This window comes from Sorex araneus, chromosome 3 (genome assembly GCF_027595985.1).
Source record: "Sorex araneus isolate mSorAra2 chromosome 3, mSorAra2.pri, whole genome shotgun sequence".
NCBI classification, from domain to species: domain Eukaryota; kingdom Metazoa; phylum Chordata; class Mammalia; order Eulipotyphla; family Soricidae; genus Sorex; species Sorex araneus.
The window spans coordinates 219,029,112-219,055,575 of record NC_073304.1 but is presented as its reverse complement, the minus strand read 5'-3'; the positions used below and the strand labels follow the sequence as shown (position 1 = coordinate 219,055,575).

The 26,464-nt window shown below is 59.8% G+C and overlaps 1 protein-coding gene across 2 annotated transcripts; it reads left to right on the top strand.

The window, feature by feature from the left end:
- The first annotated feature begins 1,385 nt into the window (after positions 1 to 1,385).
- On the top strand, positions 1,386 to 26,217 carry JUP (junction plakoglobin). 2 transcript variants are annotated; one of them, XM_055132433.1, is made up of 14 exons: positions 1,386 to 1,519; positions 11,933 to 12,145; positions 14,763 to 15,022; positions 15,239 to 15,477; positions 16,289 to 16,490; positions 17,741 to 17,885; positions 17,970 to 18,073; positions 19,117 to 19,455; positions 21,527 to 21,682; positions 21,874 to 21,993; positions 22,847 to 22,997; positions 23,289 to 23,410; positions 24,911 to 24,950; positions 25,125 to 26,216. In XM_055132433.1, exons 2-14 carry the CDS (start codon positions 11,938 to 11,940, stop codon positions 25,274 to 25,276), a joined length of 2,238 nt encoding a protein of 745 aa, XP_054988408.1. In that variant the 5' UTR covers positions 1,386 to 1,519; positions 11,933 to 11,937; the 3' UTR covers positions 25,277 to 26,216. The 2 variants fall into 2 exon arrangements, with proteins under 2 accessions (XP_054988408.1, XP_054988409.1); XM_055132434.1 differs by lacking the exon at positions 1,386 to 1,519 and adding an exon at positions 7,933 to 8,091 and having other exon boundaries at positions 25,125 to 26,217.
- The last annotated feature ends 247 nt before the right edge of the window (positions 26,218 to 26,464 follow it).

The following is a 26,464-nucleotide window of genomic DNA, read 5'->3' as shown; positions in this document are numbered from 1 at the left end:
TCTCTCTCTCTCTCTCTCTCTCTCTCTCTCTCTCTCTCTCTCTCTGCCAGTGCGGATTTATTTTAAATTAGCTCCCTGCTTCCCCCTCCCCAAATTCCTTACATAAATCCTGCCTCTAATCCTCGTTCCAAATCCTCACCCTTCTGTTTCTCCTTGGAAAATCTGTTTTCTGCCTTTCTCTCAGCCTGTTCCCACTGAGTTGACATTTTATGTCTTTGCTGTTATTCCACCAGAAGGACATGTGGTTCAGTGGGTCTTGAAATTAGAATAATGGGGGTCCTAGTTTGGAATATGCCACTTCATGCTTTGTGATATCCCTGAACCTCAGTTTCTTCATCTTTAAAATTAGATCATTTTGGGGCTAGAGAGATAGTACAGAGGGTAGAGGGTTGACCTCACACATGATAGACCCAGATTCAATTCCAGCATTGTATATGGTCCCCCTGAGTATCACTAGGAGTAATTCCTCAGCTCAGAGCCAGGAGTAATCTCTGAGCATCACCGGATGTGGCCCAAAAACTTAAAAAAAATTATTTTATTGTCCTAACAATTTTTCAGAAAAGTCAGGAGAATAGGTTTTAAATTCCACTTTATTAATTTAAGTTTGCACATTTGGTGATTGTTCAAGTGATTTCCCAAACTTCTACTTCATTTGTTTCCTCAAACACTTCTGGGAGAGATGTAGATAATGCACCCATTTGGAGAAGCAAGGTAAACGTTGAACTAAGTGACCTTAAAACCACATAGATCTTGTGGCAGAACCCAGACTCAGGTTTCCTAATTCTAAATTCCAAAAGCATCTGTTTTGTGGGGGAGGGGACGATCCCACTTAGCAAAAAAGCCTATGAAATGCTCTACAAATATGTTATCACCACTTTGCGGCATGGGTGAATAAGCCTGAAGAAGCATCGTGCCTGACGCTGAGTTGGCTGGCCGGTGAGGGCGTCTGTCCTTTCCCACGGCGCCCCCTGAGTCACCTGTTGGACAGGTAGGGGGAAGGGAGAGTACAGAGTCTTACCTGCTCCTAGTTAGGGTGGGGCAAGACACACCCCGTCCCTTCTATTGGCTCTTTCTTGAGTCCTACTGACAGTTTCTTTCCCAATCAGGAGGAAGTAACTTTCTCTCTGCCAATAGGTGCAGAGTTCGGATGGAACCTCAAGTTGGAGGCCGTCCCCAGAGCCGACTGGCGGTCCCTGGGGCCAATGGCCAGCGGATAAACAGAGGCGGCGGGGCAGAAGGGGACTGGGAGCGAGGCTCCGCCTCCCAGTGGGACAGTCAGGAGGGGCGGCCAATGAGCCCGCGCTCGCGGGTGGGCGTCTCCCCAGGGGCGGAGCTTCGGGGCCCGAGGGGCGTGGCTTGGCTGTCAGGTCCCTTCGCCTTTTGTTCGGTTACTGAGTTGCTGCCTTGGCCAGAGTCCGGAGCAGCCGCCGCCCGAGCGCGCCGAGCCCAATTCGCTGCCCGCGCCGGCTCCCAGCCCGGCCCGATCCCTTACCCAAGCCCGGCCCGGATCCACCAGCAGGTGCGGACGATCGGGGCAGGTTTCGCCGGCGCGAGGGCAGGCGGGCAGGGCGGCGAGGGGCAGAGAGGCCGGTCGGTGCGGGCTCCGGGCAGGTGAGGGCGGGTGCCAGGGCGCGCGCTGCCCTGCACCGGCGGCAGGGGGCGCGCCGCCGCGCGGGGGGCGCGAAGTTGGGGCTGAGCGCACTTAGGGGGCTCGGCGAGCCTGAGATTTGACAGGGGCGGGGGAGGAGCCTGGCGGGGGCCAGGTGCCTGCGGGGGGTCACTTCTTCCCCCGAGCCCGCCCGACGCCTCCGCGTCTCTGACTCCCGCCCTGGGCTGGCGGGGCGTCGGAGGGGGGAGACTTGCACCCGCTTCGCCCGCGTCCCGGGGCGCACTGCGCATCGGGGAACGGACTGTTCGGAAAAGCTTGCCGCCGCAGGTCTCTTCGGGGCCACCCGCACCCCACCTCACGCGTCATCCAAGCTTTCCCTCCCTCCCTCCTCCCCCAGGCCTGGGTGGGGCCCTATTGTCTGCGCCCGCCTTGCCCAACTGTGGGGGCCGAGTTGCACATTTTCCCAGCGACGCGGGCCCCACCTGCGGAGCAGGTGAGCGCTCGGAGGGGCGAGGCGCCCGGAGCCCCGGAACCTGCGGCGTCACCGGCCACTGCTCGGGCTCTACCCCCCGCGGAGGTGGGGAAAGGGGTGCCGGGCCGGGTTGGCGAGGCTCGCGCGCAGCTGGGGTCCCGCACCCGCGCGGGGACTGAGCTCCGGCGGCGGAGGATGCGCGGGTGGGAGCCGTCGCCAGCAGCTTCTGCCTTCTGCCTGTTGATGGGGAAACATCTAGCCCTCCTCTAGTCGCCTATTGTCGGGGAAATGACCCCAAACAAACTTTCCAGGAGGAAGTAGGAATCAGGGCGCCTTTCTGGGGAGGGGGTGAGGGCGCTCCTGTTTCTGCCCACCCTCTCCCCAGGCTCAAGGGTCCCCGTCCCCGAGCCCGATTGCGCTCTGTCTGGCCCAGTGCCCAGTGCTTCCTGCCCCCACCTCTATCCTGTTTGTTGGGCTCCTGGGGCCCAAGGTGGGGAGGGGCCGCTGGCTGGACCGAAAAGGGAAGCAGCTTCTTCCTTCTCTTCCTGCCTCCGGGGACCACCACACCCCCTTGCTGGGAGCCCCGCCAGAGACTCTCTCCCAAGCTCTGCCCCCTCCCCAGGAATGGGGGTGGGGCAGTGCGGGGGGTGGGGTGTGTGGGGGGGGCAAAGAGCACCGCTGGCTTCCCGGCTCCTTGCAATCTCCCAAGCCTCAGGTCTTGAACTGGTCGGTCATGGAGGCAGAAGAGTCTTTGGAATTAGGAAGATGCTTTCCTTGTGGAATGCTCGCCCCACCCACTCCCTCCCTGAGGGTAGGTAGGGAAAGTGGGGGGCTGGGGTTGTCCAGGCACAGCTCTACTAGCCCCTCCGAATTTCCTAAGAGTCACCCCAGAGGGACTGGGAGCAGCTCTCACCCAGGTTTCAACACTGTTGTGGGATTATTTTATTTTATTTATTTTCTCCAAGGGGTTGCAGGGAATGGAACCCGGGGCCTCACACACACAAGATCCCTTGGTGCAGTGGATCTTTGTACCAGTACTTGAGCCCAGAAGGGCTGGGTTCTCCCTTAGTGAAAGGAAGATGAAGGGGTGAGAAGGTGAGAATTGGGCTCCTTTGCCCAACTCTTGGGAAGACCCTCTGGCCCTCGAATCTGGCATATGCAGATGTGAGTGGTGCGGTGGGAGGAAAGCCCCCTCCATGGAGTGATCTGGAAGGAACTCTGTGTCCCTCCCCTGCCCTGTCCCCTCCTCCGGGGAGCCATGAGGGCTTGGGATTTTGGGGGAAAACAACCTGTTTTTTCTCTTCTCGGGCCAGGGTGGAGGAGGGGAGGCGTTGTAATTACAGCACCTTCGAGATGATTAGTTTTGCTAATCTGCTTTGTGGGCCTGATGAAAAGATAATACCGAGGAAGCATTGCTGGAGGTGCCTGGGAAGGCAGCTGCTTCCGGGATGGGAGGCCCAGGGTGGGAACCAGGTAGGAACCCATTAGTCACCCATATAGCCAGATCACACCCAGCCTGGGTGACCTGGGCCGGCTTCTCCCCCAGCCCCACCCCTGCACCCGGCTCCTCCCCGTCCGTCCTAGCCCTCCTGGGCCCAGGGAAAGCAGGTGGGACAGGGTCAGTCTGGGCCGCCAGGGGGCCTATGGGTGGGCGGCTTCCTTTTCTGAGAGAGGGTCTTTCTTTAGCCCGGGATGGGGTCTCCCTCAGACTGAACTGGTGCAGGGGGGCGTTTGAGTGCAGGGATTCGGGCTTAGCCTGGGCTGGACATTAAGCCCACGTAGGGTAGCAGTAAAGCGCCCATCTGGTACCTGTGAGGCCCTGGGGCCTTTCCTGGGACCTGGGGGGGGAGAGGGGGGAGGAAAAAGATGCGTCTCACATCATCCCTTATGTGGCCTCAATCAAGTCACTTCACTTCTCTGAGCCTCAGTGATCTCTTTAGCAAAGGAGACTAGTGACCCTGCCTGCGTCCTGAGTTCTGTCCTGGTCCCACAGGGCCCCCTAGCTCCACCAGGTGTGACCAGCCCAGCATCAACCCCTGACCATCACAGAGGCCCCAAACAAACCCAGGGCAATACTGACATAGCTAGTGAGTATTTGGTAAGGAGTAACTTAAATAGCAGGGAAACTTTTCCTAAAACACCACTTTCTTTTGTCCTTTCCTTTCCCTCCTTTCCTTTTCCTTCCCTTCTCTTCTCTCCTCTCCTCCCCTCCTTTCTTCCTTCCTCCTCTCCTCCCCTCCTTCCTCCCCTCCTCCCTCCTCCCTTCTCCCCTCCTTCCCTCCTTCCCTCCTTCCTTCCCTCCCTTCCTCCCTCCCTCCCTCCCTCCTTCCTCCCTCCTTCCTTCCTTCCTTCCTTCCTTCTTCCTTTCTCTTTCTTTCTTTCTTTCTTTCTTTCTTTCTTTCTTTCTTTCTTTCTTTCTTTCTTTCTTTCTTTCTTTCTTTCTTTCTTTCTTTCTTTCTTTCTTTCTTTCTTTCTTTCTTTCTTTCTTCTTTCCTTCTTTTTCCCTTCCTCTCTCTCTCTCTCTCTCTCTCTCTCTCTCTCACTTAATATGCACTGTTGACGGGGCTGTTTAGCTCTGTGCCCCAGGCTCGGGCAGTGCTGGGGGGACCATGAGGTGCCTGGGCTGCCTGTATGCAAAGCTATCTTCCTAGCACCCAAATCAGGCACTTGCCTCAACCCTTTCCTGGAATTCTGAGCAGCCTAGAGTTGCAGATAACCCTATTCTCCAGATAAGCACGCTGAAACCTCAACAGGCCCAAACACTGCCCAGGGCTGCCCAAGGCTGGTTCCAGAAGGCTGAGGGTCCACGAGCTCCAAGCCCCAAGTCTGTCCGGCTGGGTCCACCCAGGGTGACTGGGAAGAATGTTTCTGTCCCCACCCCCCTCATTTTTGAGCTCCTGGCTTGGGAAGCTGGGGAGAACTCAGCACACAGGAAGGTATGTGGGGGTGGTGAGGAGGGGGGCAGTTTGGTCAGGTGGAAGTGACTCATGGTCTGGCCTCCCCCGCGGCTGGGGTGCCTGCGCCTGGTGGAGGGGGGGCCTGTGCCCCAAAGTGGAAGCCTTAGGAGGTCAGGGGGGAGGACAGGGCAGGGCAGGGGCCCAGACGCCTTCTGGAAGAAGCCAGGCAGGCAGGACCCCCGGCTGTTCTAGGCTTGTCCTGCCTGCTCTGTGGGGGGGGGGGAGGGGGGGCTGTGCCAGGATCATGGGGGGTGGGGGCGGGGGAGGGGAGGCTGCTTAGGGAGGGGGCAGAGAAAAGGCCGTGGTCGGACTGGATTGTACCAGTCGGTGCTGCCCGGCCGCTCCTGGTCGGGAGCTGGCTGGCTCAGTCCTGCCCTGGGGCCCCGAGTCTGGGGGCTGACAGGAGTGGTTTTCAGCCTCCAGGAAGGCCTTTTTGGGGACACAGGGTAGGGCCAGCCAGGGCGTTGCTCTTCCAGAAAGGGCCAGTGTCACTGGCCTCCCCGGCCTGCCTGGCTCTGGTATCGAGGATACCAGAACGGGCCTGGGCTGGGGCTCCTGTGCAGGTCCTGAGGACGGAGCCTGTCAGCCCTGGACTTCCGGACCCCCCAGGTTAGGCAGGGGCCCCAGGCATGAGGGCACTGACCTTGCGGAAGAACAGGCTGAGGGGCCCCTGAGAGCAGGAAGAACATGACCCCAGGGCCGGTGGCTCGTCCCAGGAGCGCCTGTGCTCACAGGTCCCCATCCCCCCCCCCCCCAGGGCCAGAACTGGGGACTGACACGCTCAGGCCCGGTAGGAGGAGGGACTTCCTGTGAGCTCCTGTTTGAACACGATGAAGCAAGGCGAACAGCAGGGTGGCCATCTGTGAGCCCAAGATCCGCCGGGCACCCTGGGGGAAGCCAAGACCTGGCCCGGGAGGGGTAGGGTACATGAGCGGCTGGCCGGGACCCTGTAGGTGGAGTTGAATGACGAGGCTGGTCACCAGGGCTCTGTCCTGATGGCGGGACCCTGAGCCTTCTTTGCCCAGCCACCACCGGCCGGGCCTGGGGAGAAAGCTCCGAGAGGGCTCCCTGGGGTCAAGGGGAGAAGCTTGTCTTCCTGTGACCCACACAGTGGCGACACACCTGGTTTTCCCTGTCTCTGGTCAGGAGGGATAGCGGGGGATGGACAAAGCAGTGGATATGCAGCTCAGCTGAGGGTGAAGAGGGAGCTGGACACAATATTTGTTCTTCTCTCTCTCTCTCTCTCTTTTTTTTTCTTTTTTGGGTCACACCTGGCGATGCTCAGGGGTTACTCCTGGCTCATGCACTCAGGAATTACTCCTGACGGTGCTCAGGGGACCATATGAGACACTGAGAATCGAACCCGGGTCAGCCGCGTGCAAGATAAACGCCCTCCCCGCTGTGTTATCACTCCAGCCCTTGTCTTTCTCTCTTGATTGTAAAAGTGAGCCAGTGAGGTAGTAAAGTGGGGAAGGCTCTTGCCTTGCATGTGGCTGACCCAGGTTTGATCCCCGGCACCCAGTATGGTCCCCCCAAGCCCTGCTAGGAGCGAGCCCTGAGCACAGAGTGAGGAGTAAGCCCTGAGCATTTCTGGGTGTACACCCCCCAAAAAAAATAATCTGGGGAGGCTGGAGCAATAGCACAGTGGGTAGGGCATTTGTCTTGCACGCCCTCCCCCCCAAAAAAAAAGAAGAAAAGAAGTAAAAAAAAAAACCTGGGTCAGGAGAGATAGTTCAGCAGGTTATCCCAGCCCCGAAGGGTCCCTTGAGCACTTGCAAAAGTCACTACAGAGCATCGAGTTATAGCCTCTGAGTACCACTGGGTATAGCCTCCCTCCAAATCACAGCTGATTGGTGTTAAAAACACAAGCACCTGCCCAGTGATATTGATTTATTTGTGGGGGACGCACCCAGGTGTACTTAGGACTCAGGACTCAGGACCAACTGTATGTGGTGCCAGGGATCGAACCTGGTTGGTCTGCATGTAAGGCACATGCCCTGCCGACTATATTCTCTCTTGGGCCCTGAACAGTGGGATGTAGAAAAAAAAAATATTTCTACTTTGTTGAGGCAAGAAAAAGAAAAGCTAGAGCTTGATCTTACTTTGTGGAGGGGCAGGGATATAACTCAGCCTGGAGCGCATGACTTCCTTGCACGAGGCTCAGGGTTCGATCCCAGGTCCCTGCAAAAAAGACAGAGGGAAGGAAGGGAGGGAGGAAAGGAAGGAAGGAACCGTATGTCTCTTTCCCCGCCTCTGCTCCTGGTATCGTCTTGCTGTGCAGCGTCCCACTTGATGACCTCATGCTCTGTATACAAGAAACAAGTGGAACCGAACCTTGGTCCAAATGTCACTTCTCTCAGCGGAGGCTGTTCAGGGCGCCGAAAAGTCTGATAACATGAAACCCTGTGGGGCTTAGCTGCACCCCTAGGTGGAGATCCCCCCCCTCTGGGGGCTCCTCCGGCTCTCCGGGGCCAGTGGGGTGGGGAGGCGCCTCTGTTCGCATCAGCCCTTTGCGTTTGCTTCCTGAGGTGGGGTCAAGTGTTTTTCCAGGCCCAGGAGTCCCGGTTTGGGGGCGCCTATGGGAAAAGGGGCCCCAGCCCTCGTCTTTTCCAAGGGAGCCTGGAGGTCCCAGGGCTAGGGCCACAGAGAGGGACATTTCCTGCCCCTCGGGTCCCCTTTGTTTTCCCACCCTGGTTTGTTTGCTTTGGGATGGAGCCCAGAAAGTGGAAAACAAACAGCAGCTGGGTTGGCCCGACCCCGCGCCTCCTGGCCCGTCCAGTCCACAGCGGCTGCCCGGGCTCTCCTCCAGGCCGGAAGTGAGGGGCCTTCCTCCGGACGCCCAGCATGGGCTTCTGTCTTCTCCTGTCCCCCGGGCCCTGACCCCGCACCACCCCAGGGGAGTGACCGTCTGATGGGGGAGGCCCCAGCACCTGCCAAGGAAACTCTAGGCCACAGAGGTGTCCTCCTGGAGCCACCAGTCTGAGGGAAGAGGCCTAGGTGGGGGAAGCCCCAGTCTGATGGGGGAGGCAGAGCTCACAAGGGAAGCACTTGAGGTCAGTCCTGGGCTTTGCTCGAGTTTGTTTCCATCTGTGCTTGGGGGTGGCGGGGCCACAGGGGAGAGGGAGGAGGTGGGAGAGGGGTCCTGGGGCTGCTGAGAGGAGAATGTCCATGTCTGATTGTGAGCCTCAGCACACAGCTGGGGACAGGACCCCTCACTCCCCACAGGGGTGGGGGGGGTCAGGGTCTAGCCTGGCTGGAGGTAGCTCCTTGTTCGCAGAGACAGGAGAGGGCGCCTGGGTTTTCGCTGGGTCCTGAGTGCCCCCAGGCTGACCGACATCCCCGTCTGTGCTGGCCGTTGCTGCCATTTCCCCCTGCCCTGATAGAGGTGCAGGAGCCCGGCCGCTCCTGTCCAGCAAGGTTAGAACAGAAGCAAGGACCACGGCGCTCCTTCGCTGGAGAACGTCCAGCCGCCTGCCCGGGAGCACTCAGACAGTGGACAGTGGGGGGCTGACGGAGCCCTCCCTTGCTCCCACACTCTGCTCCCCCGGCGTGTCTCAGGAGACCCACGTCCACGTGCTGGCGCCAGCCCAGGTGCCTGCAGCGCTCAGCACCCGTCCCCGTGGGTGTCTGCGGGAGTTATTTTTAACACTTTCGGGGTCTTAGGTGATAACGGGTGGCGCTCAAGGGCTATTCCTGGCTCTGTGCTCAGGAGTGACCCTTGGAGGTGCTTGGGGGACCATATGTGGTGCTGGAGTCAAACCAGAAACGGGGCGCGGAAGGAAATGACCGTAACCCCCATACTAACTAGCTCTTCAGGAAGTGTTATTTATTTTTTTAGTGCTTGGAGGCTACTCCTGGTACTGTCCTTTTTTTTGGGGGGGGGGGTTGTGTGTCATGGCTAATGGTGCAAAGCTTGGAATGGAACCTGGGGTCCCACGTGCAGAGCATGTCCTCCATCCCATTCAGCCATGTCCCTGGCCCCATTTTTTATTTATTTACTTATTTATTTGTGTTGTATGGTTGGTTGGGGGGCGGGAGGGCTACATCCAGCAATGCTCAGGGCCAGGGATTGAACTGAACAAGGATTGGCGGCAGACAAGGCCAGCGCCCGGCCCGCTGTACTATTGCCCTGGCCTTCTTCAATCTGTTGTTTTTTAATAGGAGCCACTTCTGGGGTGTTGGGGTGTTTGTGGGGTGGGACCGTGTGGTGCAAGAACAGACCAAACTCGGGGCCTCGAACGTGGCAGGCGGGGCCCACGGCTTGAACCACACGCCTGGCCCAGGTGCACATCCTGGTTCCCATCCGGACGGAGCCAGGCTCTTCGGGGGGGACAGTCTCGGAGTCAGGGTGCCCGTGCCCGCCCGGGGTGGGGAGGCGGGGGGGTGGGTCTGCAGGGCCCAGGTGGAAAAGGGGATGAAGGACAGAGCTGGCCCAAAGCAGGCTTCCTGCAGGCCCGGAAGGTTCCTGCCCAGGCCCCCGCCCCAGATTCTGTCCCCCCTCTTCCTGTGCCCTGCTCAGTGCCCCTCCTTCCCCCCCTTCTCGGAGTTGACTTTTCCCTCCAGGCCTGCCAACAATGGAGCCTGCCTGCCAGACAAAGGCGCCCCATTCAGCTCTGCAGCCGCCCGCCCGTCCGGCCCGTGTCTGGCTCTGCCGTCCACCCAGGGTGCTGGGCAGGGCCGCGTCTATCTGCCCTCTTCCACCCGGCTCCACGCAGGGGCCGGCGCCGCCGCCGCCGCCCAGGGTCCAGGTCCAGCTGGGTGCGGCCCTTTCCCGCCGGGATCTGCTGCACCAGCATTTGAGGGGGAATTTCCTGGGCGCCTCCAGCCTCCCCAGGAGCCTGCCCCGCCCAGGTGCTCTGCCCAGGCTCTGGCCTCTCGGAGCTGGCCGCCAGCTCTGAGCGCGCCCCCTTAGCCGTCTCTGCCCTGTCCTGGGGCCCCTGGGCCCCTGGCGTCCACGTCCACGCTCTGTAGTCAGCGCCCAGGGACACGAGTCTCGGGCAGCTGAGTTCCACGGCGTGGCACCCCCTCACCCCTGCCTCGGGCTGTCTGGCCCTCTCTCGGGGCCCCACTCAGAAAGGGCCCCTGGCTGGGCTCAGAGGCTGCTGTGGTCTCCCCGTGGAGCTGTCTCCTCGCCTGGGTCTGGCCCCCGGGGGCAGGACAGCCTCTGCAGGTCCAGGCAGCTGGGCTTCCCCTCATGGGCCTCGTGCCCTCCAGGTGGGGTGGCCTCTGTCCCGCTCTGGGCAGCGTTTCAGCCCTGTTTCTCTTGGCATCACCTGGGCAGGTGAGGGACCAGCTGAGCCATTCACCGCCCCCCTCTCCCGGCCAGTCCTAACCTTGGTGTCCCCTTCAGATGTGTCAAGACGGGGGGTGCCCACGGTCTGTCCTGCTCAGCAGGGAGATCCCCGTTCAGGCAGAATGGGGAGGGGCGTCCTGCACTGGTCAGGGCAGGAGCTGTTGGATCACACAGACGTGGTACGGGAACCCCAGACCCTCTCCCCTGCCTGCTTCCCTCGCCCGGGTCTATGGCAGCCGCCAGCCGCTCTCTCTCCCTCTCCCCTCCCACCCTTGGGGGCCAGAATGGCAGCTGTGGGTGGCATTGGTCAGTGTTAGGGGTTGCAGGCGCTCCGGGCAGCCCCGAGCCCGCGGAGGGTGTTCCCCAGTGATCAGTCTAGTCCGAAACTCTGACTCACGGCTCACAGTGCTGCAGGAGGGGTGGGTGGAGGGGGGCTGTCTCCTGCCCTGGCCTGTTCCAAGGGTGCCCCGGGGCAGAGGAGGAGCTGGCACTGGCTGGCGTCACCATAAAAGGCTGAGACCTGCCTGTCCCGCCTCCTTCTGGGGGGGGGATCTGGGAGGGGGCAGGCTGCACCCCACCCTCGTCTGTACCTCCAGCCTAGAGTGAAGGGGTTTGAGGTGTGGGGTGCTTCTGGCCAGCCTTTGGGGGTCCCGCCTGGGGTCTGCCTGCTTAGAGGCCGCTCACAGGGTGGGGTGGTCACCTCTGTGCCTGCTGGGTGATGAGGGGTCTACTCAGGGGACCCCACAACTGCTGCCCAATCTGGCCTTGGGCCCCCCACCCCGCCCTCTCTCTGCTGTGCCCTCAGTTTCCCCTGGTGTAAGGAAGGGAGCAGAGCTGGAGCTTTGAAATCTGTCCCCGAGGTTCCTGGCTGCGGGGAGGGAACCAGTGGGCGCTTCCCGCCCCGCACAGGGGCAGCTCAGCTCTTCACGGACCCCAAGTCTCTGCCAGAGAGAGGGGGGTGCTGCAGGGGCAGAGACACCGACTCCCCACAGTGGCCTTCGAGAGAAAGGGGTGTGGGGTGCCCTGTTTTACAGATGAGGACACCTGAGGCCTTGGGAGATGTGAACGAAGGGGCTAAAAACTATTTGCGGGGGGCCCAAATTCTGCGAAAAGCTCCTTGGGGCTGGGGTGCTGGAGGCCGGGGTGGGGGGAGTCAGGGCCTCTGGGGCCCCCTGGTGACCCCACCCCAAGCTCAGGAAAGGAGATCCAGCCCTGCCTCCCAGGGTCTCAGACTCCCGGGAAACCTGTCAGACTGCTTCCTGCCCCGCCCCGTTTCCTGCCCTGGCTGGGTGCGGCTCCCCGTTCCCAGGGAGCACCAAGGGGTGGGGGTGGGTCTGCAGGACCTGGGGAAAGTCCAGCGGGGCCAGCAGGCAGTCAGGGGACGGGGGGCTTGCGCAGCTGACCTTTTACTGTCCCCCCTCCACGCTGGACCGGAAGTGGGGGTGGCCAGCCCGGGACTCACCTGCCCCAGCTCCTTGGGACGCCACAAACACCAGGGCACGTGTTTGCCCCCCAACTTCGCTTCCTGGGGCCTCGGGGTTGTGGGTGACTGGCAGGGAGGTCCCCGCTGACTTCCGGCTCCCCCCTTGGTGTCCCCGCAGCCGCCATGGAGGTGATGAACCTGATCGAACAGCCCATCAAGGTGACCGAGTGGCAGCAGACCTACACCTACGACTCGGGCATCCACTCGGGCGCCAACACCTGCGTGCCCTCCGTCTGCAGCAAGGGCATCATGGACGAGGAGGAGGCCTGCGGGCGCCAGTACACGGTCAAGAAGACCACGACGTACACCCAGGGGGTGCCCCAGAGCCAAGGTGGGGGTCCGTCCCCCTCCCCTGCCCCCTGCATGGGAATGTGCCCATAGAAAACCAGGCTGGGCTCTGGAGGGAGGCCAGGGAAGGGAGAGGCTTATATTTGGGGGCTTCTAATCTAAGAGGGGAGACAGCATTTGTTCTTAAATGCTAGTCTGAGGGGGGAGGCACAGCTCCTCATCCTAGAGATCCACCCAGTCTGACAGGGGAGGCATGGTTCTTACTCTTAGAAACCCATCTAGTCATCTGGTCTGAGGGAAAGGCACAGCTCTTACTCTAAAAGCCCCACCCAGTCTGAGGGAGGAGGCACAGCTCTTACTCTGAGAGTCCCACCCAGCTTGAGAGAAGAGACACAACTCTTTCTCTTAGAGACACACCCAGCCTGACTGAGGACGCACAGTGATTGCCCTTAGAGACCTACCCAGTCTGAGGAGGGAGGAAAGTTCACACGCATCCGGACCCACCCAGCCCGAGGGAGGAGGCCGTTTTCTCCCTGGGCACCTCTAGAATGGAGAGGCTCTGGCCTCAGGGTGCCACAGCCGAGGAGGAAGAGGCAGAGTTTTGTTCTGTGAATTTCCAGGGGGAGTCAGGGCTCTGGGGAGCCGGGGGTGTGGAGAAAGCACAGCATTGCCCTTCATTCCAGGAGCCCAGCCCCTGGAAGTGAAGCCTCAGACCAGGAGCCCCGGGTCTGCTGGGGGGGCGGGGGGAATGGAGGCTGATTCTGGTGCTGCCCTCTGGTAGGGTCAGGGGCTGCACTGTAAAGGGCTGGGCGGGTGCCTTGTTTGTAGGAGGCGCCAGTTCCATCCTCCGCACGGCCTGGCCTCCTGAGAACCACGGGGTGTTGCCCTAGTGGTCCTCAGCACAGCTCGGCCAGAGCAATGCACCATCCAGTACAGCAGGGAATGGCCCTGGGGTCCCGGAGCACTGCTCGGGAGCACCCCCTTTCAAGATAAAGACAACACGTAGGCTCTGGTGGAGAAACACCCCGACTCTGGGGCTCCATCGGGGCTGGGGAAGCCCCAGCCAGGTCCCCGCCTCTCCAGGCAGAAGCATGTAGGGGCTTTGGGACTCTGGTCCACGAAGGCCTCCAGGGCCCTAAACATCGGGGGGTGCCCACAGCTCTGTCTCTGTACAGGGCTAGCATTGGGGCGTGGGGCGCTCTCTCCTCGGACTGCTCCAGCAGGGACAGTCCTGGGGCCCCTGGGCACCCACTGGGGGTCGCACTTGCAGGTTGAGCCAAGAGCACACCTCCTGAGCCCCAAAGTCCACAGCTCTCCCATGCACCCCCTCCCATCTGTGTGTGCCACTGCTGGCCAGCCCAGATCATGGGGAAGCCGCCGCCTCCCGGGAGGAGGAGGGTATAATTACCATCGTGAGATTTTAGGGTTGAAAAGAGACCGAGCTTGTCTCATCCCACCCCACCTCGTTGTTAGGGAGGCGCCAGAGCCGGCCCCTGGGCTCTGGAGTCAGGCTGTCTGAGCTCAGATCCCAGCCTGGCTTCTCAGAAGCTCTTCCCAGGCCTCAGTTTTCCCATCTGTAAAGTGGAGATAATGACAGGACTTAACCCGCAGGCTTGTGAGATTAAACGGGAAGATGGAAGGCGCACACTTAATTCACTGCCAGGCACAGCCTAAGTTCTCAAAAGATGTTAAATCTTGGAATCGGGAGTGATGGCTCAAGGACCCTGCATGTATTTGGCATGTGGGACCCCTGTACATCTCAGGAAGGTTCCTTGGGGGAAGGAACCCCCAAGCACCGAGTTGGAAACAGTCCCTGAGCACTGCTGGGAGGGGACCCCACCCTAAACAGCAAAACGAATGTGAATTCTTTCAGCAAAAATAAGAAAATTAGTATTAAAAAAAACCCCAAAAAATGCCTAGAAAGGGCCAGCTGTTCCATTTAATAATAATCAACGGCATTTTTTGTTTGTTTTGGTTTTGAGTCATACCTAGCATTGCTCTGTACTCAGGAATTGCTCCTGGCAGTGCTTGGGGGACCATCTGGGATGCTGGGGTTCGAACCCACATCGGCTGTGTGCAAGGCAAATGCCCTGCCTGTTGCATGATTGCTCTGACTAATCACTAGCTTTTTCTTTCTTTCTTTTTTTTAGCTTTTAGGGTCACTCCCAGCAATGCTCAGTGGTGAACTTTGGCTCTGCACTCAGGAATCACTCCTGCTGGTGTTCAGGGAGAGCTATATGGGATGCTGGGTATCGAACCTGGGTTGTCCGTGTGCAAGGCAAATGCCCAACCACTGTACTATATCTCTGGCCCCTCACTAGCCTTTCTGTAATGACCTGTGCCATCACGGGACGCCTCCTCAGAGCACTCGTAACTGTTACTTAATTCTAAAAGTATGGGGGTCGGAGCAGGGGTGACAGTTTCAAGGGCTGGAGCTCACTGGATGGGCGTTGGTTTCCAGCACTGCGTGGTCCCCAGTTACCGCTGGGTGTTCCCCAGTGCCTGCACAAAAGAGAACACTTCAGTGGCTGGAGATCTTGGTGCCCTCTGTACAGTGGACACAGCAGAGGCAACGAGGGACCTCAGGTCACTACTACACTTGCACTTGGAGGAGGGCCCCACCAGCCGCCCTGGCTCAGCCCCTGTCCCTCGGTCCCCAGGTGACCTGGAGTATCAGATGTCCACCACGGCCAGAGCCAAGCGGGTGCGAGAGGCCATGTGCCCCGGCGTGAGCGGCGAGGACAGCTCACTGCTGCTGACCACGCAGGTGGACGGGCAGAGCACCAACCTGCAGCGCCTGGCAGAGCCGTCCCAGCTGCTCAAGTCGGCCATTGTGCACCTCATCAACTACCAGGACGACGCCGAGCTGGCCACGCGTGCCCTGCCCGAGCTCACCAAGCTGCTCAACGATGAGGACCCGGTCCGTGGGGGCCGGCCGCTGGGGGGGGCGGGGTAGGGGGGGCGCTGGGGAGGGCGGGGAGGAGGGGGGTGCGATGACCCAGTAGGACCCTGTTCATGGGGGGCCGGCCTGGGGTGGCTGGGCGGGGCCGCGGTGACCCAGGAGCAGGAGGGAGCGGAGCAACGGGTGACCCGGGCCCCCTGTTCACACCTGCCCGTGCCCTCTGCCGCCCCGCAGGTGGTGGTGACCAAGGCGGCGATGATCGTGAACCAGCTGTCCAAGAAGGAGGCGTCGCGGCGCGCCCTAATGGGCTCCCCGCAGCTGGTGGCCGCCGTGGTGCGCACCATGCAGAACACCAGCGACCTGGACACGGCCCGCTGCACCACCAGCATCCTGCACAACCTGTCGCACCACCGCGAGGGGCTGCTGGCCATCTTCAAGTCGGGTGGCATCCCCGCGCTGGTCCGCATGCTCAGGTGCGCCCCCTGCTGGCGCTCGGGGCGCGGGCCGGGTGGAGGCTGGCCCAGGGCGCTCTGAGCAGCAGGGGTTCGTGCCCAGGGTGCCTCGTGAGTGGGGCTGGGCCAGCGCAAAGGAAGGGAAGAGTGTTGTCGGGGAGGGAGTGCAGGGATGTGTGTGTGGGACAGTATGTGCAAATGGGATTGGAGCGATAGTACAGCGGCGAGGGCATTTGCCTTGCATGCGGCCAACCCGGGTTCAATTCTCAGCATCCCATACGGGGCTCCCCCTGCCCCCCAGAAACATCTGTCACTGTCACTGTCATCCCGTTGCTCATCGATTTTTTCGAGCGGGCACCAGTAACGTCTCTCATTGTGAGACTTGTTGTTACTGTTTTTGGCATATCCAATACGCCATGGGTAGCTTGCCAGGCTCTGCCGTGCGGGCGCGATACTCTCGGTAGCTTGCCAGGCTCTCCGAGAGGGGCGGAGGAATCGAACATGGGTCAGCTGCGTGAAAGGCGAATGCCCTACCGCTGTGCTATCGTTCCAGCCCAAGAAACATCACCAGGAGTAATTCCTGTGTGCAGTGCCAGGAAGCCAGAAGTAAACCCTGAGCATCGCTGGGTGTCACCCCCAAACTAAAGCAAACACACTCACAAAAAAGAGCATGTGTGAAGTCTCTGCCAGTACCCCTGGGTGGAGGTCTCCACAGCCCCCATCCACCCAGAAAAGTTCCGGTGCAGTGAAATGGCCAAGGGGCAAAGGGCCATGGCTAGGGGGTGTTGCCACCTGGTAGGGGGACCTCCCTCATGCCGCCTGCCCCCCGCAGCTCCCCCGTGGAGTCAGTCCTGTTCTACGCCATCACCACGCTGCACAACCTGCTGCTGTACCAGGAGGGCGCCAAGATGGCCGTGCGTCTGGCGGACGGGCTGCAGAAGATGGTGCCTCTGCTCAACAAGAACAACCCCAAGTTCCTGGCCATCACCACGGACTGCCTGCAGCTCCTGGCCTATGGCAACCAGGAGAGCAAGGTGGGCGCCCCCAGCCCCCGCCTGCGGCCAGATCTCCCCCCTTCTGTGGGTTGTTGGTTGGTGGTGGGGGGTCACACCACGTGGTGCCATGGAGTGCAGGGTGGCCTGTGGGGCTGGGGCTCGCCACCGTGGCACCGTGTTTGTGTTTTTTGCATGGGGGCTGGGGCCACACCTGGTGGTGCTCAAGGATCCCTCCTGGCAGTGCTTGGGGGACTGGATGCCGGGCTGGGGACCAAACCAGACCAGGGTCAGCTGCATTCAGGGCAAGTGCCTAACCTCATACCACTTCAGACTGTGTGACCTTAAAAAAAAAACTTGGCCAGGGGCTGGAGCGATAGCACAGCGGGTAGGGCGTTTGCCTTGCACTCGGCCGACCCAGATTCGATTCCCAGCATCCCATATGGTCCCCTGAGCACCACCAGGAGTGATTCCTGAGTGCAGAGCCAGGAGTAACCCCTGTGCATGGCTGGGTGTGACCCAAAAAAGCAAAAAAAAAAAAAAAATTGGCCAGAGAAGGGATGTACAGTGAATAAGACATTTGCCCTGCACACAGCCGACCAGGTTCAATCCCTGGCATCCCATATGGTTCCTCCCCTTCCCCTTGCCAGGAGTGATTTCTGAGTGCAGAGCCAGGAGTAACCCTTGAGCATCACCAGGCGTGACACGACCCCCTAATTTGGGGGCAGGAGACCAGAGAGAGAATACAGCGAGTAGGATGCTTGTCTTACACGTGGCCAGCCTGTGTTTGGACCCTGGCACCCCATATGGTCCCCTGAGCACCACCAGGAGTGATCCCTGAGTATAGAGCCAGGAGTGAGCCCCGAGAACTGCTGCGTGTCACCCAAACAAACAAAAAAGGTCCCCCGCCCCCCAAAAAACCAAGCACCCTCTCTGGTAGCAAATTGATTTTCATTCTGTGGAGGCACCTGACTCCATTCTGCGGGGAGCACCGACATTGCTTCCCACTCCCCCGCTGTATGGACGGCTGTGGGCACACGGCTCCCCCCAAGGAGTGGGAAGTGTGTTTTCAGTCACTGTCAGCTTTCCCTCCAGTTGCCACATTGCCTGCCCCAAGGGTAGCCTCAGCTCAGTTCCTCCTCCAGGCAAATCCTTTCCGCCCAGTTCTGACCTATTTACAAGGAACGAAAACGCTGCAGGTTGCAGCGGAAGCTCACTCAGGCTGTCAGTTCTGCAGTCCCCCGGGCTCCTGCCCTCCATCCTCCCGCTCACACCCCGCGCTTCTCCCGCAGCTCATCATCCTGGCCAACGGCGGCCCCCAGGCGCTGGTGCAGATCATGCGCAACTACAGCTACGAGAAGCTGCTCTGGACCACCAGCCGCGTGCTCAAGGTGCTGTCGGTGTGTCCCAGCAATAAGCCCGCCATCGTGGAGGCCGGTGAGTGTGGGGCTCGCCCCTGGGCGCGGTCTAGAGGTCGGGGGCTCCCCTCGCGGCTGACTCAACCCCTCTCCCCCACCCCAGGCGGGATGCAGGCTCTGGGCAAACATCTGACGAGCAACAGCCCCCGCCTGGTGCAGAACTGCCTGTGGACACTGCGCAACCTCTCGGACGTGGCCACCAAACAGGTAAGGGCGGCTCCGGGGCCTGGGGATCCAAGGCTGCGTGCAACCTCCCGACCGGGAGCTGGAGGCGCTGAATGCTGCCCCCTGGCGGCCGAGCCTGGAAGTACGCTGAACCCTACCGCTCTACGCCCTAAGGGGACCTACCTGGGCAAGGAGCTAGAGGAAGAGGGCGTGGGGTGTTGCTAAACCCGGTTTCTGCGCTAAGCTGGAGCAGTTCTGACCCAGAACCTGTGGGGAAAGTGGAGATCTGTAGTGAGCTAGGAGACCGGTTCTTTCAGCCCACCTTCGCTGGAAAAACAAAAAGGAAGAGAAAACTGTTTCCGGTCCAGATCTCCTGGGCCTCCTTCTGCCCGCCTACCATTTCCCTGAGCACCCGTTGGTGGCTCTGCCAGGCACCAAGGGCCTCGGCTCCTCCCTGCCCCCTTTCAACGCCTGGAGGCAGAATGTGGGACCCCCCACAGGCCTGGGGGCTAATAGTCCTTGGTCAGAGCAAAGAAAATGGCAGAGCTGGGATTTGAACCAGGAATCTGGAGTCTCTGATGTATAGCCACACCCCGTAGGGGGAAATGAGGCTTTTGGGTTAGGGAGTGACCGCCAAGGGGTTGGGCCCTGGGGTGGGGGGGGGTGAAAGACAGAAAGGGGGCACGTGAAAGTGGGTCTGCAGAACTTCAGGGATATGTGACCTCCTCCACAATCCCTGCTACTAGTATCCTTAGGGCTCCCCCAGAGTTAAAGACCCCAACAGGGGACAGAGGGTGGCAGGAGGAGCACGAAGCTCATAGGCAGGCAGTATCAGGGCTGGTGGGGTGGACCCCCCAACCTCTCTGAGCCACCAAGTCTGCAACGCAGCCTCCTGACTGGGAGCTGGTGGCGCTAAATGCTGCCCCCTAGCGTCCGAAGTACATCGAGCAAGTTCGGTGCTAGCAGGATGAGGGGTGCAGAGATGCTCACCCACACCCAGGCAGGGTCCGCTGGGGCTCGGCCGCGGGGACTCGTGCTCCCCTAGGCCCCGGAAGCCGCCCCCTCACGCCCCCTGCCCCCCACAGGAGGGCCTGGAGAGCGTGCTGAAGATCCTGGTGAACCAGCTGAGCGTGGACGACGTCAACGTGCTCACCTGCGCCACGGGCACGCTGTCCAACCTGACGTGCAACAACAGCAAGAACAAGACGCTGGTGACGCAGAACAGTGGTGTGGAGGCGCTCATCCATGCCATCCTGCGGGCCGGGGACAAGGACGACATCACCGAGCCCGCTGTCTGTGCCCTGCGCCACCTCACCAGCCGCCACCCGGAGGCCGAGATGGCCCAGAACTCCGTGCGCCTCAACTATGGCATCCCGGCCATCGTCAAGCTGCTCAACCAGCCCGGCCAGTGGCCGCTAGTCAAGGTACCTCGGAGCCTGGTGGCTGTAGGTAGGGGGCGGATGGGGCGAGGGGATGAAGACCAGCCAGAAGGGACTGCGAGGTCAGGGGGATTTGCTGGAATGAGGACCCTCTCACCTATGACCCCAAACAGGAAGTGAGATTCTCAGGGTGAGGGTAGACCCCCCCCAGTCTCCTTGCTCCTCGGTTCTCTCCTGATTTTTTTTGCGGGGGTGCCCACACCCAGCAATGCTCAGGGCTAACCCCTGGCTCTACACTCAGTAATATTCCTGGCAGTGCTCAGATCATATGGGAATCCGGGGATCGAACCCGGGTTGTCCAGGTACAGGGCAAGCGCCCTCCCCATTGTCCTTCAGCCCTTCTCTCCAGAATCTTCCCCTCCTGAGCTCAGTTGTTCACGGGAGATGTAAAATCCGATTTGTGGGGTGGGCTTGGAGCACTGGTGTCCCCACGCCTTCTGCTGCCTGGTCTTGGGGAGAGTCTGTCCCCATAGGAGGCCCTCAGAGACAAAGCCAGGCCCACTGAGGGTTTGGGGGAACCCTTAGTGTCTGCCACGGGGGAATCTTCTTTTAGGGAGATCACTTGGGACGGGTGGCTGGCATCGGCCACATTTTTTATAATTTACTCGTAAGTATCGGAATAATCATGCTGGTCTCAGATGGCTGCAGTGTGCGTTCTGCACGTGGGAGGCTCGAGCCCCTGCACCATCTGGTCCCCCTAGGCATCATCAAGAGTGACCCCTGAACAAAAACTGGTCATACAAATGGGTCCCCCGGGCACCGCCAGGAGTGATCCCTGCACACAGCGCCAGGAATAAGCCCTGAGCTCTGCTGGGTGGGACCCAGAACAGCACCGTGAGACCGTGAGAAAGCAGGGTGGGGCTCAGCCCCTCCTTGGCTGAGTCCCTGCTGCAATTCCAGGTGGGGTGGGGAGGGTTCTCAGGCCGGCCCAGCTGCTAAGTGACAAGGGACCTCGCCCACCCTGCCCACATTTCCTCATCGCCCCTGTGATCAACTCAACCCTCCTGCTTCCTCTCTGGAGAGTCAGAGGAGGTGACGAATTGCTTTGCAAGGCCTGTGGCTCTCTGGGAGGCCAGAGCTGTGGGCCCTGGGAGAGGGGGCTGCGGGGGGGTGGGGGACGCAAGGGGGAGGTTCGCAGGAGACCACCTCTTCCAGAAGCCACCCTCCTGGTTGGCTACCCCCAAGCAGGAGCCTTTGGGGTCAACCACAGCCGAGGCTCCTTGATAATCAGGGGCCAGGAAGCAATCAGGAAAGCAAGGCACGGTGTCAGAAGGGTTGTGGGTAGGGTGCTTGCCCTGCATGTGCCAACCTGGATTCGAACCCTGGCTCCTTATATGGTCCCCCGAGTCCTGCCAGGAGTGATCCCTGAGCACCGCTGGATGTGGGTTAAAAATAAAAACAAACGGCTGGAGAGACAGCACAGTGGGTAGGGAGGTGGCCTTACATGTGGCCGACCCAGGTTTGATCCCTGGCACCCCATATAGTCTCCCGAGCCTGCCACAAATGATCCCTGAGCACAGAGTAAGGAGTAAGTCCTGGGCACCACCAGAGGTGGCCCCCAAACAAAAAATAAATAAATAAAAGCAAGGGGTCGGAGCAATAGTACATAGGGTAGGATGCTTGCCTTGATTGATCTCTGGCAACCTATAAGGTTTACTGTGCTGCACCAGGAGCGATTCTTGAGCCACAAAGTCAGGAGTAAGCCTTAACATAGCCCAAATGCTGCTCCAGCCCCCATCCCTGCCCCCCCCCCCCAAAAAAAAAAGGCCAAAACAAAATGGAAAAGCAAGTAAGACTATGTAGTCTGGGGTAGGGTTAAGAGAGAGGAGACAGGTTCAGGACAAGGGGACTGATAGAATGTTCTGGAACAGACTTCTTTAGCAGGAGCTATGAGAGCTAGACCTGACGCCCCGCAGATTCTATGGAACAAGGGACAGGCTTGGGGGTGGCCTCCTGGAGATCTTCCAGTGCAGGGAGCAGAGAGATGGTGCCGGGCACTTGGGGTCCTCCCGAGGCCTGGGAAATGTCCCCTGATCATCGTCTCTTTTCTCACTAGGCGACCATTGGCCTGATCAGGAACCTAGCCCTGTGCCCAGCCAACCATGCCCCACTGCAGGAGGCCGCGGTCATCCCCCGCCTGGTTCAGCTGCTGGTCAAGGCCCACCAGGATGCCCAGCGCCACGTGGCTGCGGGCACACAGCAGCCCTACACGGTGAGTGACCAGCAGAGCGACTGTGGCTCAGGATGTCCTCATGGACCACCTTGTGGACCACCAGGGGGCATATAACTGGATGGCAGCGGAGTCTGACGCCAAGGGCCAGCTGGCTGGGCTAGTCTCGAGGGGAGGTGTGTGTGGCCCAGTTTCCGGGCTCCTGTCATCCCCTCCCCACCTCTCTCCTGCAGGATGGGGTGAGGATGGAGGAGATCGTGGAGGGCTGCACCGGGGCCCTGCACATCCTGGCCCGGGACCCCATGAACCGCATGGAGATTTTCCGACTCAACACCATCCCCCTGTTTGTGCAGGTGAGCTGGGACGGGTGGGCAGGAGAGTGCACCCCACTTCTCTGCTTATCCCCGCTGCTAAAAGAGGAAGCTGGTGGGCGGGACCGACAGTGCAGTGGGCAGGGCTTTTGCCTTCACGTGGCCAATCACTAGCACGTCTCATATGGCTCCCCCCCCCCAGCACTGCAAGGAGTGATTCCTGAGTGCAGAGCCAGGAGTAACCCCTGAGCACTGCCGGTTGTGACCCCCAAAGCCAAAAAAAAAAAAAAACAAGTAAACAAATGAAAAAAAACTAAAGTAGGAAGTTTGGCAGGACGGTTCGCAGAGGTTCTGAGTCCGGCACCAGATCTCTGGAGTTCTAGAGCCAGGAGTGACCGCTGAGCCGGTACCTGTAGGGGGCGACATTCCAAACTCCAAAGCCAGCGGGGAAATCGCAAACCAAAAGAGTATGCGGTGCCTTGCAGGTGGCTGACCCCGGTTCCAACCCCGTAGGGGCTGGAGTAAGCCCTCAGCCCTGCTGGGTGTGGCCCCAGAGCAGCGACAATGACAACAAAACAGGCTTGGGTTGGAGCTAGCGCACTTGCCTTGGCTACGGCCCTGAGTTCAATCCTTGGCACCGAAGCAAAGACGCCACAGGGCTCCTGAACATCAGGGGGTGCCGTCCTTGAGGCCCCCAGCACCGACTGGGCTGTGGGGTGGCCCCCATCAGCCTGGCTCCTCCCGCCCTTGCCTTGAACCTTGGGTTTTCTATCCCCTTCCTTGACCCTTTCTTGGATGCCCGTTGGTTCTGTTGGGTGCCAGGCGTGAGGGCAGAGGGCTGGCGGCAGGGGTGCAGTCGTGCCCAGGCTCACCCCGCCGCCCCGTGTGCCCCCAGCTCCTGTACTCGTCGGTGGAGAACATCCAGCGCGTGGCGGCCGGGGTGCTGTGCGAGCTGGCCCAGGACAAGGAGGCGGCTGATGCCATCGACGCCGAGGGCGCGTCGGCACCGCTCATGGAGCTGCTGCACTCGCACAACGAGGGCACAGGTGAGGGGCTGAGGGGGCGCACGGGGCGCGGGGACCACGAGGGGCTGGGGGGCTGCGGGGGCGCACGCGGGGGACGCACGGGGCGCACTCGGGAGGCGCGCGGGGCACTGGGGCTGGGCGTACACGGGGCAAGGGGGTATGGGGGCCGCAGGATGCACATGGAGGCCGTGCGGGGCGGAGGAGGGTGCGCACCGGGGGTGCGCAGAGCTGCCGGCAGCCCCCCAGCCCAGCCTTCAGCCTCCCCCTTCCCCCCTTCCCCCCTCACCTGATCACTTTGGCCTCTCTCCGCAGCCACCTACGCTGCCGCTGTGCTGTTCCGCGTCTCCGAGGACAAGAATCCGGATTACCGAAAGCGCGTGTCCGTGGAGCTCACCAACTCGCTCTTCAAGCACGACCCTGCCGCCTGGGAGGCTGTGAGTGTCCGGGCAGGGGTGTCCCGGCGACTAGCTTCCTGGATTTCCATTTCATTTGATTAGGGGGAGGCAACTCTCATGTGCCCCTGCCTGCCCCCCTTTTTTTTTTAACCTTTCTTTTTTGGCTTTTCGGGTCACACCTGGTGATGCTCAGGGGTTACTCCTCCTCGGCACTCAGGCGGTGCTCAAGGGACCAGATGGGATGCTGGACATGAAATAGGCAGTGTGCAAGGCAAAGGCCTCCCCGCTGTACTATCACTCCAGCCCTGGCCACCTCTTATAAAAAATTTATTATATAAAATCTTCCAATCATATATTCCATTGCATGGCGGTAATCCATTATTTTGATTTTTTTTATTTTTCCCCCCCACCACCATTATTTTGATTTTTCCCCACCACCACCACCCCAAGTTTACCCCGAAGGCAGATCCTAAATAATTTGTTTTGTATTGCTTGCTGTGAATAATCTGCTAAAAATGATCCAGAGGGGTTTCCTTAGAGGAAAATATGTGAAAATTGTTGTATCTCACCTTGGAGCCATTAAGCCCTCATATAAGAGATCACTGGACTGAAGTGATAGCACAGCGGGTAGGGCATTTGCTTTGCACACGGCCGACCTGGGTTTGATTCCTCCATCCCTCCTGAAGAACCTGCACGGCAGAGCCTGGCAAGCTACCCATGGCATATTTGATATGCCAAAAACAGTAACAAAAAGTCTCACAATGGAGATGTTACTGGTGCCCGCTCAAGAAAATCGATGAGCAATGGGATGACAGTGATACAGTGCATATATATATATATATATATATATATATATATATATATATATATATATATATATTTCCCCCCTTTTGATAAAAATCTGTTGCCTTTTACTTTACATCCATCCCATCAAGTGTGGTGTGCTACTCTTGGCACATCAGTGGCATAAAGTATGATATGTTGGAATGCCAGGAATTCTACAATTTTAAATAGGCTGCTAGAGCTGGAGTTAAATTTTTAACTGGATGGTGACTTTGCGGCCAGAGGCATCTCTGAAGCTTGTTGCTCCCTCTTGAGATTTATTTATGAGTCTCTGGATCATGGCCGTTAATGACCTTATATGGCTCCAGAGGCAGTTCGTGGGTATGCCTGCCAGGCTCCCGGAAGAACAGGGAGATGGGGGGAGGTCGCCCATCCCCAGCTCCATGAGAGCCTGGAGATTTCAGTCATAAAACCCACATACCTGGGTTTTTCAGCAGATTCATTCTCATGCGTGAGGGGCTTGTCCTGAGCCTGTGGACACTGGCCATGAGCATGGCAGCAATTCGGCCGCCACCATTCTTGGGCCCTCGCCTGCCCCACTCCCCGCCCCTGCCCCAGGCTGTTCCAGTTCTGTGGATGCCCCCAGCATGAAAGGAGGTGCCCCTCTGCCTGTGAACCCCATTCCTCCACCCTCTGTTTCTGCGGTGGGTTCCTCTCCCTGGCTGCCCTCTGACCTCTGTCCCCCTCTCCCCCTAGGCTCAGAGCATGATCCCCATCAACGAGCCGTATGCCGATGGTGAGTGGACACGGAGTCTGGGCCCCTGAGAGCGGTGGGGAGGGCTGGTCGGTTCCCAGGAGACCCTCCACCTCTGGGCCAGAGGCATTGGGGTGTGGCCTCCAGGGCCCCTGTCGTGGGGCTGGGGGAGAGCGTGGCCAGTGGGCAGAGGCCAGAGCTGCCATCTCCCCACAGACATGGACGCCACCTACCGCCCCATGTACTCGAGCGACGTGCCCCTGGACCCGCTGGAGATGCACATGGACATGGACGGCGACTACCCCATCGACACCTACAGCGACGGCCTCAGGCCCCCCTACGCCGGCGGGGACCACATGCTGACCTAGTTGCCCCGGGCGCTCCGCAGGCCGCTCTCCCTCCCTCCACGATCTCTTTCTTGGGGTGCCCTCTCGTTCCCCCCACCCTGACTCCTCTCGTGGGCGGGCCAGAGCGGGGCCTGTGGTGGCTGAGCTTCCTCCCGGCATCTTGGCTCCCGGGGGGCCTTTGGAAATGGGTCTGGCGCCTCGGGGGACAGGCCCGTCTGTCCCTCCTCCTCTGAGGGGGTCTCCCAGAGACAGAAGTGCCTGAACTGGGGAGCAGAGACGCCCCTACAGGGCTCCCACTAGGGCCTTGCTCGAGACAGCGGTCTGTCTGCTCCTGCTTCTTCTGGCCGTGGGCCCCGCACCCCACACTCCTCCCACCCCCTGGCCAGGCCACCAAAGCTTTAGACTCGAGGGCTCATTCATCATGTCCCCCACAAGCCCCCCGCCTCCCAGCACCCCCCTGCACTGCCTGGGTCCCTCAAGGCCTTGGTTCTTGCTCTCGATCTGATTTTTCTCACTAATCGCCCCACCTGACCACTGAACCTCCAGAATCCAAAGCTTCTCTTGTAAAGTTTAGGGACCATCGGGAGTGGGGAGGTAGACAGACAGACAGACAGACACAGAGCTGGTCCCCCCCGCCAGGACATCATCAGCATCTCTGTGGGATACAGGGTTGAACGGGGCCCCCTCCTCGGGAGCTCTGGGGACAGCTTGTCCTCTCCCCCCCCCACATGCCCCCATCCCCACACCCACACAGCTGAACTAGCTGTCCCCTGAGAAGTGCTCTTGGCTGACCCCTCTGGTGTGCGGTGAGGGGCTTTGTCTTCCCCCTCCTGTCTCTAACTCCCCTTAACCTCCTGCACATGGGGGTGCTGGGAAGCGGGGGGGGGAAGGGGGAGGGATCCCGCAGAGTTTTATTATTATGCTTTATGTTTTTTGGTTATTGGTTTTCTTTTTTTTTTTTTTGTATAGACCAAAGCAAAAAAAAAATAATAAAAATACTCACAGATTCAGTGGAGACTTTTTGAAGAGTGGAGTGGGAGATGCTCTGTGTGTGTGTGTGTGTGTGTGTGTGTGTGTGTGTGTGGCAGTGAGGGGGTGTGTGTCATAGCAGCCTGATGGCTTGTTTGGGGAAGAAGAGAGGAAGGTGAGGAGTAACTGACAGGCCGGAGTCGATACAGATTTTTGGGTTACGCTTAGAGCTGGAAGAGG

Bases quoted from the DNA above. Each gene is read 5' to 3' on its own strand.
- JUP (XM_055132434.1), top strand. From the start codon at position 11,938: ATGGAGGTGATGAACCTGATCGAACAGCCCATCAAGGTGACCGAGTGG. The intron at 12,146-14,762 runs GTGGGGGTCCGT...CTCGGTCCCCAG, and splicing joins GGGGGTGCCCCAGAGCCAAG to GTGACCTGGAGTATCAGATG. The intron at 23,411-24,910 runs GTGAGTGTCCGG...CTCTCCCCCTAG, and splicing joins ACCCTGCCGCCTGGGAGGCT to GCTCAGAGCATGATCCCCAT.